General features: G+C 41.2%; 2 protein-coding genes across 6 annotated transcripts; one reads left to right on the forward strand and one right to left on the reverse strand.

Annotated features, from left to right (window-relative positions):
• Positions 1–323: 323 nt before the first annotated feature.
• LOC308515001 (renin receptor-like) lies at positions 324–8,533 on the reverse strand. Of its 2 annotated transcripts, XM_081085381.1 has the most exons (5): positions 8,419–8,500; positions 7,025–7,102; positions 4,572–4,642; positions 3,246–3,507; positions 324–2,636 (listed from the first exon to the last, which is right to left on the reverse strand). In XM_081085381.1, exons 3-5 carry the CDS (start codon positions 4,577–4,579, stop codon positions 1,425–1,427), a joined length of 1,482 nt encoding a protein of 493 aa, XP_080941507.1. In that variant the 5' UTR covers positions 4,580–4,642; positions 7,025–7,102; positions 8,419–8,500; the 3' UTR covers positions 324–1,424. The 2 variants fall into 2 exon arrangements, with proteins under 2 accessions (XP_080941507.1, XP_080941506.1); XM_081085380.1 differs by lacking the exon at positions 7,025–7,102 and having other exon boundaries at positions 8,419–8,533.
• Positions 8,168–12,896, forward strand: RPL35A (ribosomal protein L35a). Of its 4 annotated transcripts, none has more exons than XM_081085384.1 (5): positions 8,168–8,835; positions 9,538–9,582; positions 9,805–9,957; positions 10,996–11,140; positions 12,836–12,896. In XM_081085384.1, exons 2-5 carry the CDS (start codon positions 9,572–9,574, stop codon positions 12,857–12,859), a joined length of 333 nt encoding a protein of 110 aa, XP_080941510.1. In that variant the 5' UTR covers positions 8,168–8,835; positions 9,538–9,571; the 3' UTR covers positions 12,860–12,896. The 4 variants fall into 4 exon arrangements, with proteins under 4 accessions (XP_080941510.1, XP_080941512.1, XP_080941511.1 ...); XM_081085386.1 differs by having other exon boundaries at positions 8,204–8,380; XM_081085385.1 differs by having other exon boundaries at positions 8,834–8,867.
• Positions 12,897–14,286: the final 1,390 nt, after the last annotated feature.

A 14,286-nucleotide genomic window follows, 5' to 3' on the forward strand; every position in this document is an offset into this window, starting at 1 on the left:
TTCTTATTGATTTTGAAGAGAGAGGGAGAGGGAGATAGAGAGGAACATCAATTCAAGAAAGAAACATTGACTGGTTGCCTCTTGCACACACCCCAACAGGGATTTGAACCTGCAACCTGGGTATGTGCCCTGACCAGAAATCGAATCTGTAAACAACGGAGCCACACTGGCCAGCAAACTAAAAGATTTTTATATTCATGGCCCAAAATGTTCCCTCAATATGTTTTTGTGTGTATAATTACAAGCATTTATAACTCCACAAAGCTAGTTTCTTCTTAAATCACTGTAGTATTTTTATTTATTTTAAATTCTTTATTAGTTAAGGTATTACAAATGTGTCCTCCACTGTAGTATTTTTAATATCCACATTAGACCAAATGTGGATCATCAAACTTTCAGAATAAGTTAAAAAACAGCTATCCTCGCCAAAACCGGTTTGGCTCAGTGGAGAGGGTGTTGGCCTGCGGACTGAAGGGTCCCGGGTTCAATTCCGGTCAGGGGCATGTACCTTGGTTGTGGGCACATCCCCAGTGGGAGATGTGCAGGAGGCAGCTGATCGATATTTCTCTTTCATCGATGTTTCTAACTCTCTGTCTCTCTCCCTTCCTCTCTGTGGAAAATCAATAAAATATATTTAAAAAAACAAACAACAAAAAAAACAGCTATCCTCTGTCAATCAGATGCAGTTCCAAATCTAAGTGACTGCACATGCACTTTCATAGTTTAGGGCTGCTCTAAAGTTTAAAATCTTTTCTCTTGCTTCAGAGATATTAATATCAAAATAAGCCACTGCTCATAGTATATAACAACCCAAATATAATTTTCACCTATCCTGTGTAAGGAAGTTGAGCATTTAAAAGTTTCTCTAATAAGCCCTAGCCGGTTTTGCTCAGTGGACAGAGCGTCGGCCTGTGGACTGAAGGGCCCCAAGGTTCGATTCTGGCCAAAGGCACATGCCGGGTTGCAGACTCGATCCCCAGTAGGGGGCATGCAGGAGGCAGCCAATCAATGATTCTCTCTTATCATTGATGTTTCTCTCTCTCTCCCTCTCCCTTCCTCTCTGAAATCAATAAAGAAATATATTGGGGGGAAAAAAGTTTCTCTAATAAACTCAAGTGCTTTTTCTCAACATAAATTACACAAACTATTCTAAATGTTTTACATTTATTTCAGTGCATTATATTCAAGCACTAAATGGAATGCAATTATAATTAATAATATTTGAGCATATTATGAAATCTATCACACAAATCAATTCATGTCAATATACTTTACTATAAAACAACTTCACAGGCACACACAAAATAGAGAACAAAATTTGCTTTTTAAAACAAATTTAAAGTATACTATCTACTTTAAATTACACTATTTTCACAAAACAGCCAATTTCCAAACCACTTTTGTATCTTTGGCATAACGGAAGTTCAATCCACTCGAATCTTCTGGTTTGTCATCCTATAAATGATGCTATCATATCCAGGATCCATGTTCCAAATATTGTAAGAGGTGATAATCACAGCCAAGGCCAAGGAGATCATTACCCAAAGTACCATGTTGAAAACCACCGCATACTCAAAATTATATTTGTATGCAAGGTTATAGGGACTTGATGGGTTCTTCTCTTGTTTTGTCTCAAGGATAGTCCTTGTCTTCCTCACAAGTGATGTGTCGTATGATCTGACAGTCACTAGCTCTACCACTGCATTCCCATCATAAAGACTATACATGCCATCTGCAAACTTTTGCAAAGCATCAACAAGGACCTTAGAAGCATCTCTGAATTGCTCAGAATCTTCTCCATAATGTTTCCCAATTTCATCCAAACCTGCCAGCTCCAGTGAATATAAATCAGGAGAATGATCCTTGGCTAAATGCTTATGTCGAGACAGCAAACTTGAAATATCACACAGAACTTGCAGTTCAGAAAGAAAGAGCAGGTCAACTTCACTGTTACTACTCAGAGAATTGAGGGGAAGTGAATTAAGAACAGAGTTTTCTTGAAACAGGCGATTGCGGAGCTGTCCTAACGTTACTGAAAGATCTTCAAAAATTGAGTTGGCCTTCCCCACCATATACACTCTTTCCTCACTGGGAGCCAACTGCAAAACTACAGGACTTTCTTGAGAAAATAAGGAATGAATGGAATTTGCAACACTGTCAAGACTAAAAGGAACTGCATTCTCCAAAGGGTAGGAAATGACACTGCCTGGGGGTAGAGTGAGTTTGTCCACTCCCTTCACTATCACCATAACAGTAGCCTGAGGACGATGGAATAGGTTACCCACAGCAAGTCCAGGCCAAGAAAGTTCTTCTTCCACAGAAAAGCCCATGGCTAATGCAACCACGTCTGGGATTCGCTCTCCTGGTATAGACCAATTTCCATTGCGGAAAACAACATACTCTGGTGATCTTAATACACTAAACTCGTTCCCCAAAACACCCGCCACCAAGGACAGAAGCATGACGAGCACGGCCATGGTTCCCCGCTGGCCACAGGAGTGCAGGGCAACACGCAGGGAAGGTGAGTGGTCACCGCAGCGCCAGGGGGTGACACGTTCCAGCTGGTCCCGACTGCCGGGGACCGCCCCATCGTTGCCTCCACTGGGACAGCTGCCGCTTTCTCCACCAATCGCCAGCTACCAATAAATATGTATTTGTATTTAAAATTTTTATTGTATATGTACAACCTAAGTTATTAAAATTAACAAGAGTTTAATAACTTATCTTTTGTACACTACCACGTTGAATTTTTTGGTAACTAAATACGTGCTTTGAGTAGTCCACAGCATCACTGAAAATGCAATGACTGACACAGTAATGTGGCGGATATTCAGAAGGGCAGATTACAATATATTCTGAAATGACAACAGTCATTTTAAAAGATTAAAGCAATGTTTAGAGGGTCCAGCAGTTGAATTTCCTCCACCTAGTGTTCAGTTAGCTTTTAGCAGCTGAGAAATATAAATGGGACAACTCAGTAATTTGTCTGATCTCAGTGCACATACTGTACTTATACCTATTTAACTACAGGCCTTTTGAATAATGCCAGCATACTGGAGAAAAGGATATTTTGGCTGGTAATGTACCTTGAGATATGGCTATTTCACTCCAACTGAGAGTCCATATTTCAGGTAATTATTATAGCCCTTATCTGAGATAAAGATGCTATTTCCCATGTTAAATTTCATGACATAGATACTGTAAATGGAGAAATAAAAAGAAAAAATAGATTCAATGAAATATACCATGCTGCTACTTTGTCTCCTTTCATACTGAACTGGCATGATATAGTTCAGAATAGAGAGCTGGTCTGTGGTATCTTCCAGAACAGCAGAGATCCTCAGTACATCTAGAATGGAGAGTGCCTCTATGATTTCTGGGATGACTTCTTTGTCTGCTTCTTGAGCTGTTTCTTCTACTACAACACTAGGTGGTTCGCCTGTCACTGACACCATCTCCTCAGGTTGCCAAGGTTTTGAAGAAAGATCTGAGGCTTCCAGTTGGTTTCTACAGAAAAAAAAAAGTCAGCCACCAAAGGTTTTAAAGTTAAACTCAAAAGCACAGGTAGCATGTAGACTGGCTCCTATGAGGTCTATATTGTCATATAATATAACCAAGATGAACAAAAGTAGGAGTTTTGCATGTGATTCTGCTAAATACCTCAGTGACATTTTAACCAACCATAAGCAAGCAACTTACTGTTTAACGAAGTATGTGATCCATGCAATTTGGCTATGCTTAACCAATTTGAATTAACTTTTTTTCTAGCAACATCTTTAGATGCTACTAACCAAAAGTGCCTCATGATGAGTGAAGAACAGAATGTGATAGACAATTTCCAAGTTGGCCCATATGATTCTCACCTTCATGCCCTTTGGTAATCGCCCCCACACTGAATAGGACTAACTAACCTATGTAACTAAGAGAATATTGTGGAGTCCAAGGCTAGGGTATAAAGGGCTAGGTGCAGGCCCTGGCCCGGTAGCTCAGTGGGTTAGAGCATCCTCCCGATACATCAAGCTTGGAGGTTTGATCCCAGGTAGGGCACATACAAAAATCAACCAATGAATGCATAAATAAGTGAAAAAACAAATCAATGTTTTTCTCTCCCTAAAATCAATAAAGTAAAAGACATTGCAGCTTCTCCCATATGCTGTTGTATCTCTCACACTGTGGGAAACCAGCTGCCTTGTCATGGAGACTCTTAAGCAGCTCTGTGGATAAGTTCATGAGGGTGAGAAACCAACGCCTCCTGCCAACAGCCAGCATCAGCATGCCAGCTCTATAAATGAGACATCTTGGAAGAGGATCCTCCAGCCTCAGTCAAGTCTTCAGATGGCTGCAGGATTGGCTAACTTCAACCTTTTGAGGGACTCCAACCTAGAACCATCCAGCTAAGCTGCTCCCAAATTCCTGACCCACAAAAACTGTGTGAAATAATGTTTATATTTTAAGTAGGTAAGTTTTGGAGTAATTTGTTACATAACAATAGATAAAGTAATTCACAGAAATTTAATGTAAGGGGCAATTTAAATAAATACACACAAAATAAATTGAAATTTTGAACGTACGCTTCCATTCTTCTTAAGTTAGCTTTGTTAACTTCCAAGGTACATGTATAATCTCACAAAAATGAAGTCAGCTAAAATGGGAAGAAAACATTGAGATTAGTTTGAGTATTGAATGACATTTAAGTTATTTCTATGCTCTTCCATTTTGAGAAAATTAAAGAATTACAAAAGCTGTAGCTTATCCTATCTTTTTACTGTTAGAAGTTTTAAGTTTTAGAGATGGAAGAACCATCATGAGGCGCAGGTCTCCTAGGTCACCAGCTTAATTATCAGTAGGGAAATGCAATCTCTGAGTCTGTTCTTAAGGTAAACTAATATCCAACATGGTTCTCATACTTTTTATTATATTCTGATTTTTTAATTGGTAACCTCTATAAAATAGATTTACTTTTCTGTTACCTTGATTACTAAAATATTTAATTAGATTAATCTTTCCCCTGATCTGTCAGATGGCAGAGTTGATTCAATCTGGACTTAAAGAACACTCAAGACTACACTTAAAAAATCACAGCTACCAAGATGTTAACTCTCCTCAGTAAACTAGAGTCCTTTCTGCTTAAAAGAGCTTTAAATTTTCTATGGAGAATTTTGCTCTATACTGAATGAATAGTGAATGGTAAGTTTCCAGTGTGGTTTTGTTCACACAAAAAGTGATCCTAAGAAGGGTGGTACAAATGTCTCACACAACGAAATTCTCATATGCAAAAATTCCAACATATGAATCAGAATGTTTATGTAAATTTTAAAACAACCATACTCCAAACTAGCCACATTTTCTGGTGCAAGGGCAGTCTTGAGGAAGCAGCATGGCATCAATAAGATTTTGTTCTTTTGTCGTGTTGTTTATTTTTACATTTTTTCAACTTGGGGCCTAGGTCCATGTGCTTCACATAGAGCTATGCTTATAGTTTCCACTACTTTTGTTCTGTTCTAGCTTCTCATTCCTCAGTGCTAGAAACCCAAGAGTCATTCCTGCTTCCTCCTTCATCTTGACATCAGCATCCTCCAATCTAAACCACACCAAGTCCTGTGGATTTTACATAATATTTCCATATTCTCTAACACCATGCTAGATCATGTTGTTTCTTGCTTGAACTACCCTAATTGCCTCCAAATTGGAAGTGATCCTTTTTATTTAATATATTTTTAATTGATTACTAGAGCGAGAGGAAGAGAGGGATAGAGAAAAAAGCATCGATGAGGGGAACATCATCAGCGGCTTCCTGCACGCCCCCTACTGGAGATTGGGCCCACAACCTGAGCATGTGCCCTAACCAGAGATCAAACCAGTGACCTCTTGGTTCCTGAGTCCCTTTTAGTTTCTGGGTCAATGCTCAACCACTGAGCCACACCAGTCAGACTGAAAATAATCTTTTTATATATATTCAATATATATTTTGTTGATTTTGGAGAGGGAGGGAGAGGGAGAGAGAAATAGAAACATCAATACTGAGAGTGAATCATTGATTGGCTGCTGGTTTGGGGCTGGAAGTGATCTTTTTAAAATGAAAGAATGATCTTTTAAAATTGAAAATCTGATCATAAGGGAAGACAAGGGTGGGTGGGAAGAGATGAACCAAAGAACTTATATGCATAACCCATGGTCACAGACAAGAGTGTGGTGAAGGCCTGGGGCAAGGGAGGAGGGCTCAGGCTAGAAGAGGTCAAAAGAGAAAAAAAGGGGACATAGGTAATACTTTTAATAATAAAGACAATAAAAAAAATTCTGGCCGAAACCGGTTTGGCTCAGTGGATAGAGCATCGGCCTGCGGACTGAAAGGTCCCAGGTTCGATTCCGGTCAAGGGCATGTACCTGGGTTGTGGGCACATCCCCAGTAGGAGATGTGCAGGAGGCAGCTGATCGATGTTTCTCTCTCATCGATGTTTCTAACTCTCTATCTCTCTCTCTTCCTCTCTGTAAAAAATCAATAAAGTATATTTAAAAAAAAAAATTCTGATCATGTCCCATCCATGGTTTCCCTTTGCCTTAGGACAAAAAATAAAATTCTTAACTTTGCCTACAAGGCCTTCATGATCTGTTTTTTCCCATATCTATCTGGCGCTGTCTTTCTTTTTGCTCTCGTGGCTCTCATCTTGTAAAGTCCCATCAGGGAGCAGTTTAAATTAGTGCCATTTTGCTACGTATCCGCCTTTTGCCCCTCTAAATGTAATCTCCATCACTTCCTGTGCCCTGGGATTCTAATCCACATGGACTGCCTCATGCATCAGTGGGAAATTTCAAAAGAGATCCAAAGAGTAGGATTGTAAGGTCCTGTGTTTATTCCCCAGCTTCCTCTCTTCCGGACCACCATTACTTGGCTGTTTCTCTATCAAAGGCCATGGCTCCTGTCAGGCAACCCTCTCCATATTGCTCTCTCTTAGGGGCTCGGGTAACTTCTTCCCCGTGTGCCTTGAGCATGAATTATCCCTTGCGGTTTCAGTCTTGCCGACACCTTTGTACGCAGACTCCTTATTAAATTCTCTTCAACTCTGCCAATCCTCTCCTTCCAGGACAACACTGACACAATGACCTACAATGACACACACACATTTTATATGCAGTATATATGTAAATACGCATCCGTGCACATAACTGGAAAAGTTTCATAAAATAATTTACCCGTAGCATTTGTGATACATTCTATTTTTCATTCTATTGCATGGGCCTTAAAAAAGGATTATAATGATGACCTAATGGGTGACCACCTGCAGTTTGAAAATGCCTTGACTGACACTTCTGCAAGTGACACCTTCCCTTACTCCTCCATCCGGCTGGAGCAGGATTCCTCCGTGCAAGCACCGATTTGACTACACTTTTATTTTCCTGCAACAATCTCTTCACACTTTGCAATGTTTATGTCCGTTTCCCCCACTAGACTGTTAAGTTCCATGAGATCAGGAACCATGACATTGACGCTCGCTATTGCATCCTACGTTTCAGGCACCATGTTCAATAAATATTTGTAGAATGAACGAACAAAGGAATCAAACTCACAATGCGTTATTCCTCCGAGGAGTACTTTTCTAATACATTTAATGCTGGAATTGTCAGCACATTCTCTCACAGCGAGTTTCTAGTATTTTTCTCGGATACAGAAAATCAGATGGGGGGAGTGGGCCATGAAGGCACACAAACTCTATCCTGATGTATATTTATAAGGCTCTGACTTGAAATAGGACTGATGTACATCTATCACATAAAACTCTGGAGTCATCCTTTACTCTTCCTCTCTCACTCCTTATCCATTAGCAAACCTGGTCAGCGTTACATTTAAAATGTACTCGGAATATATTTTGCTCCCCCGACTAGAAAGTCAACTCTGTGAGGGCAGATCTCTGTTGTTTTGTTTACGGCAATTCCTCGGAGCCAAAAACCAAGCTTGGTACAGGGGAGTCGTTCAATACACGGTTCGATAAATGAATGGATCCCAAACAATTGTGCGATAATCAGGAAATGAAAATCTCCGACGTCCATTAATCTATATCAAGCTTGTCTCTACAAGTAATTACTCAATACCTATTACTGGGCGCCCAGTTTGCATGGCAGCTGAGTTCTCCCTAAAAAGGAATAAGGCTTTTTTACGACAAAAAAAAGCGCCTTGTTTTATCCTTACCCTCGGGGACCAAACAAAGGATGAGGTGAGAGTTTAAGTCATTTCTGGGAAGAGAGAAAGGAGTACAGGAGGAAGGAGGAAGGAGGAAGGAGGAAGGGGAGAAGGGGAAGGTACAGAGAAGAGCTCCCGCTTCGTGCGACCGGCCTCTCTCCTCCAGGCTGGGCTCCGAGGCCCCGCTCGCCCTACTCCTGTGCGGTAAGAGCGAAAGACACCCCCACGTTGGCGAACCAAACCTGAGGTGCCCGAAACGGGGGTGACGTCCTCCGGCCCGCCTCACTTTCTCAGCCGGCCTCACTTTTTCCACCTACCGCACGCGATGACGCAGGAACCCAACCACGATGTTTCTATGGCAACGCTGGGCTTTCTGGGACCGTTGGTTCTCCTCCTTTAGCTGGCTACCGCTCTGCCTGCCTCTGCTCCAATATCATACACTTTGCAGCTTACAAAGCTGAAATTACTTAGGGACACAACTGTGAGAGTGCTTTTGAATGTGGCTGGTTTTAGTCAGAAAAGGATTTCCCCGATGTGTGTTTTCTTTGGGCGGTTGCGGAAGATGCCTAAACTGAGGGCGGGGCGGAGAGGTGTTTCTCCCACAAGGCCACGCGGCGGGGCCTTGCCTTCCTTTTTCCGCCATCTTGGACCCTGTGGAGGTGAGTGGAAGCGCTGCGGCTGAAGTTTAGGGGTAAATAACTGGAGTGGGTTCCACCACATCTCGCGGAGAGTCACTGCTGGGGCACGGGGGCTCTGCCCGGCGTTGATTTTGATGGGTCCCAGCAACAGGGAGGACAGGATGGAGGAGATGTGAGGCCGATGGTGCTGGTCCCCTGACGCCGGGGGACGGGTGCTCGCGTAGTCAGAGTTGCTTCCTGGGCCCGTACCACATGAGACATGCACTTTGTCATCTGCATTCACCTTTTCGAGACAGCGGCAGCTTTTGGCGGGGTTCTTTCCATTTGCTCTCCCTACAAACCTGGCTTTGTCTCTAATCTCTAGCCTCTGTTCCTTTCCCATTCATTGCTTAAGAGTCTTGTTTTCTCCGTGCTTCTCTGACTTGATCTTTCTAGTGGTCGTGACGTGAGTTTTCTTAGGACTTCCTTTAGGAGTTTTCTAGGGGTTGCAGGTGTACCGTCTTGCAACTTTTCATTTTGGAGTTTACTTAGTTACCGGGCATTCTCCGACGTTGGAGTGTCTTGCCTGACGGCGCTTCGTGTGCTTGATAAGCAGCACAGTGACGTCCCCCCGTGCTCTGAACGGGACATGCCGACAGGGTTAAGCCTTAAACTTTAAGAAAAGCAGGGACTAGGTGGGGAACGTGCGTGGCAAGAATTTAAACTGCTTCTTTTTTGTTTAAGGCCTGCTGGGAACAGGACTTCTCTAAGGACCAATATGTCTGGAAGGTATGCGTTTTTAATATAATCGCTTTGTTCTTGTGTTTTGTTCATGAGGCATGGACCTAACTAAAGGCGAACTGGAAACGAGTGCGGGGGGAGGAGGGATTAGATGTTTGCTCTGGATAACCGGTGGATGGGTCATTGCAAGTCAAGTCCGACTGGAGGTTTGTTGAATTTAAACGAGGTCTTGCAGCAGTTTGTGGCTGATACATATTCTGTGTGTCCTAGGCTGTGGTCCAAGGCCATTTTTGCTGGCTATAAGCGGGGTCTCCGGAACCAGAGGGAGCACACGGCGCTTCTTAAAATTGAAGGTGTTTATGCTCGAGATGAAACAGAATTCTATCTGGGCAAGAGATGTGCTTACGTGTACAAAGCAAAGAAGTAAGTTTATAGTATGGTTATGCGTATTGAGTTGTTTGGGATTTGTTCCATTTCCCTATTCAAGCAGGAGTACATTGGTACTGTTGTGGCTTCTACTTGGGGACGTTGAGGAACCTCATGGGAGGTTATAGGTTATAGATATAGAAGGATGTTCCTTTTGAGTGTAGTGCTGTATTTAAGTATCTCCTGCAGTTAATGACAGCTGTTCATTATTTCAAGGAAGGAGCCAGCTCTTTATACTATGATACTAAGATTTTATAGAGTGCTTTTCCTGTATCTTAATTCATTTGGTTGATTTCCTTGAAATTATATTTCATATACATACTTAAAGATGTATGTCTCCAGAGCATCGATTCTCTATCCTGGGTTCTTAAGCCCATTCCAGACCAATTAAAATCTCTGAGTTCATGCTTTCATCTTTGTCGTCCTTTTCTCCTACCATCAAGAGTGATCCTTTGAATTATGTCAGGACATCTGTACATTGTTCAAGCTCCCATGTCATAGTAAAAGCCAAAGTCATTAAAAACTATGCTTTCAAGACTCTGTTTCTCTCTTAATCTAGCGAGGGTTCACCTCTTGGTCTCTCCTGCCTGGTCACAAGCAAAACACACACCTCCTCAGTCTTCCTTACCTTCTTAGTGAGACTTTCCTGATTTTAAAATTTGATGCACACAAGTACCTCAAACTGCTTGACCCCCTTTCCTTTTTTCTTTCTCAATATTTCAAAAGCTGTTAACCATCTTACATTCTATATTTTAGTTACATGTAAATGAAGGCTATAAACTTTGTTATCCTCTGAAAGGAATTTGTTTTGTAAACTGTATTTTACAAAAGTTCAAACAATTGCGTTGTGTCTGGCGTATAGTAGGTATGTTACGAAGATATTGTTGAGTGAGTGATGCCGCAGGCTTTTATTTAATGACTCAAGTGGCTAGCTAGGGTTAACCGCTGGTCTATATGTCACTTAGAATTTGTACCACATTATGGTACTAATTGCCTGGGTTCTCACGGTTTTTTTGTATTCCCTTTTAAAATCAGCAACACGGTGACTCCTGGTGGCAAACCAAACAAAACCAGAGTAATCTGGGGAAAGGTAACTCGTGCTCATGGCAACAGTGGAATGGTTCGTGCTAAATTCCGAAGCAACCTTCCTGCTAAGGCTATTGGACACAGAATCCGTGTAGTAAGTACAATTATAAGCAAAATACTTGTTGAGTCAAACTAAGGTCAAGGTGTTGGACTTTGGTCTCTAAAAACTTTTGTGATTATAAAATATTACTAGTAAGATTATGCTACAGAATTAGTGGCTCCTGTGTAAATGTATTATGGAACATAAAATTCATGAAATTAGGAGGAAAGTGAAGGCACAATTTTCGAGTGAATTGTGCCTAGATTTCAGATTTTGCTTAAGCTTTGTGGAGGGAAATAATATTTAAATGAATAATTTTCTGCCCTGGCTAGTGTGGCTTGGTTGGAGCATCATTCGGGCACCAAAAGGTAGTAGGTTCAATTCCCAGGTTTGGGGTTCTATGCCTGGTTGAGGCATTGTGCAGAAGGCAGTAGATAGATGTTTCTCTCTGTGTGTCCCCTCCCTTTCCTCTAAAAAAATCAGTAAAATAAAATAACAAATTTCTGGCAAAGACATGTATTGGACATTAAAGAAGTGGCTAGGAAGTTAAAAATCAACATACCGCCCTAACCGGTCTGGCTCAGTGAATAGAGCGTCGGCCCGCGGACTGAAGGGTCCCAGGTTTGATTCCAGTCAAGGGCATGTACCTTGGTTGCGGGCACATCCCCAGTAGGGGTGTGCAGGAGGCAGCTGATCGATGTTTCTCTGTCATCAATGTTTCTAACACTATCCCTCTCCCTTCCTCTCTGTAAAAAATCAATAAAATATATTTTTAAAAACTAAATAAAAAATCACCATACCATTTACTGGCATAATTCTTAATATTTTCCCATCTTTTCATCATGACAGTTTTATTAGATTAGGTGTTAATTTTATTTTGTGGAAGAAAATTGATGTTTGTTTTTGTTAATCCTCACCAGATTTTTAAAAAATTTATTTTCATTGATTTCAGAGAGGGAAAGAGAGATAGAAACATCAATGATGAGAATCATTGATGGGCTGCCTCCTACAGGCCCCACACTGGGGATCAAGCAGGAAACCTGGGCATGTGCCCTGACTGGTTCAAAGGTCGATGCTCAACCACTGAGCAATGCCAGCTAGGCCCACAAAATGTTTATTTTTAGACAGAATGGATGGGAGGGGGGCGGGTGGAGAGGCCCTGGCTGGTTTGGCTCAGTGGATAGAGCAGTGGGCCTGCGGAAGGATCCTGGATTTGATTCCCGGTCAAGGGCACATGCCTGGGTTGCAGGCTAGGTCCTCAATGGGGAGGCAGCTGATCAGTGATTGTTATCATTGATATTTCTCTCCCTTTCCCTTTCTCTCTGAAATTAACAAAAACGTATTTTTAAAAAAAGAGACAAGAGAAACATTGCCTTCCTTATACACCCTGACAGCACCCCGACCAGGAATAGGGAATGAACCCAAAGCCTTTCAGTGCAGCAGTTAGTATCTATTTTTCATAGTCATGGCCATAGTCTTGGGTCACCTGGGGTACATTGAACCCTGGTGAGCAGTTAGAGGTTTCAGATTAAATGGACTTTTGGTATTCCAGAATGTTCCTTAAAACAACGTTCACCTAAAAATTGAAGGCTTGGTTCCTCCCCCTACCTACATATAAGTCTTTGGAGGCCTTTCAGAGATGAGTAATGGGACAATGGGAGGACATTTATTCATATTGTGTTACTAATGACATTTGTAAATTTGTATATATAACATGCACCTAATGACATTTTCTTTTCCCCCTTTTAGATGCTGTACCCCTCAAGGATTTAAACACTGAAAATAAATAAAATGGATTTGTTTTCTTGTGTTTTGGTCAAATGGCTTAAAAATCACTTTGCTCTAAATTCACTTGCTATGTGCTTAAATGGTGGCAGTTATCAGGTATTTTCAGAGTATACAAGGAAGTCAGAGGGCTGTATGTAGTGATGATTACAGACATTTAAACAACTGGATAGAAATAATGTATCAGGCCTTACAGGTTAAGGGAGAGAGGGGACAAGTTAACCGACTGGGGGACAGTGAAAAAGAAGTACATTGGAAAGTGATGGAGTACTTAAACCTAGCCCCTGATAAGCTTTTGGACAAGTGGAGACATAGCATATTCCAGGAAGTACAGAAGCCAATAATTTTAGCCAGTACAGGTAAGCACCATGATACCTTTTCTACATTTGCACCTCAAAATGAATCCACAACTTCCTTGTAACAGTTTATTTCAACTTTGGTACTGCATTTTACTAAATATTCTGATAACCGCCTCCCAGATTAGATTGAGAGTCTGTGAAGACACTTATTATCTTGATCTTTTAAAATAACTTACAATAGTATGCACTGTTCAATATAGATTGGGTTGAAAACTTGTTACTTAAAAATCGTAGTTGGGAGAAACTTAAATGGAGACTATATTGATGGTATTGGCAGTGTGCTGGATAGGCAGAGATGAGATATCCTTGGCGCTGTGACTGGACAAAGCATTCCAGTGTATCACAAGTGGAAATAATTTGTATGTTGAAAATGTCAAAATAATGCTGCATGCATTATCTATGTATGTGGGAGTCAGGTTTGGTGTTGCCTTATTAGTGTAACTTTATTTGGCTCTGTTTTAATATAAAAGTGCAGGATTGAGCCAAAGCCGGTTTGGCTTAGCGGATAGAGCGTCGGCCTGTGGACTGAAAGGTCTCAGGTTCGATTCCGGTCAAGGGCATGTACCTGGGTTGCAGGCACTTCCCCAGTGGGGCATGTGCAGGATGCAACTGATCGATGTTTGTCTCTCATCGATGTTTCTAACTCTATCTTTTTCCCTTCCTCTCTGTAAAAAATCAATAAAATATATTTTTTTAAAAAGTGCAGGATTGAGATATTTTAGCATAATAAGGAAATTAAGCAGGGCTGCAGAATATTTTAAATCTCAAAATGTTGAAATAAAAGCTTGAACCAGTTTGTAATATGGTGGTTTAATCAGTTTGTAATATGGTGGTTGTAAATTGATGCCTTAGCAGCTAGTCCTTTATTAAGTCTTGACATCCCATGGAAATAAATGGAGTTTGCCAAACAGCCCCTCTTAGTATTTAGGTTCCCTAAATAGATGCTGTGAAACAATTAGTATGCTAAAAATGTATTGTGGTGTGAAAGACCTTTGAAGGAGAGGCTGTAGGAAAGGATTAGCATTGGGTACTCATAGCACCCAATCTAGGAAAGGT

The sequence above is a fragment of the Myotis nattereri genome (genome assembly GCF_964212035.1).
Source record: "Myotis nattereri genome assembly, chromosome: 3".
NCBI lineage: Eukaryota > Metazoa > Chordata > Mammalia > Chiroptera > Vespertilionidae > Myotis > Myotis nattereri.

What these genes read in the sequence shown, in the direction of transcription:
- LOC308515001 (XM_081085380.1), bottom strand. An exon ending in GGAGACAAAGTAGCAGCATG is followed by an intron (nt 2,637 to 3,245) that starts GTATATTTCATT and finishes ATTTATTGGTAG; the next exon opens with CTGGCGATTGGTGGAGAAAG.
- RPL35A (XM_081085383.1), top strand. Translation starts at nt 8,949, where the DNA reads ATGGGTCCCAGCAACAGGGAGGACAGGATGGAGGAGAT. An exon ending in TACGTGTACAAAGCAAAGAA is followed by an intron (nt 9,958 to 10,995) that starts GTAAGTTTATAG and finishes TTTTAAAATCAG; the next exon opens with CAACACGGTGACTCCTGGTG. An exon ending in TTGGACACAGAATCCGTGTA is followed by an intron (nt 11,141 to 12,835) that starts GTAAGTACAATT and finishes TCCCCCTTTTAG; the next exon opens with ATGCTGTACCCCTCAAGGAT.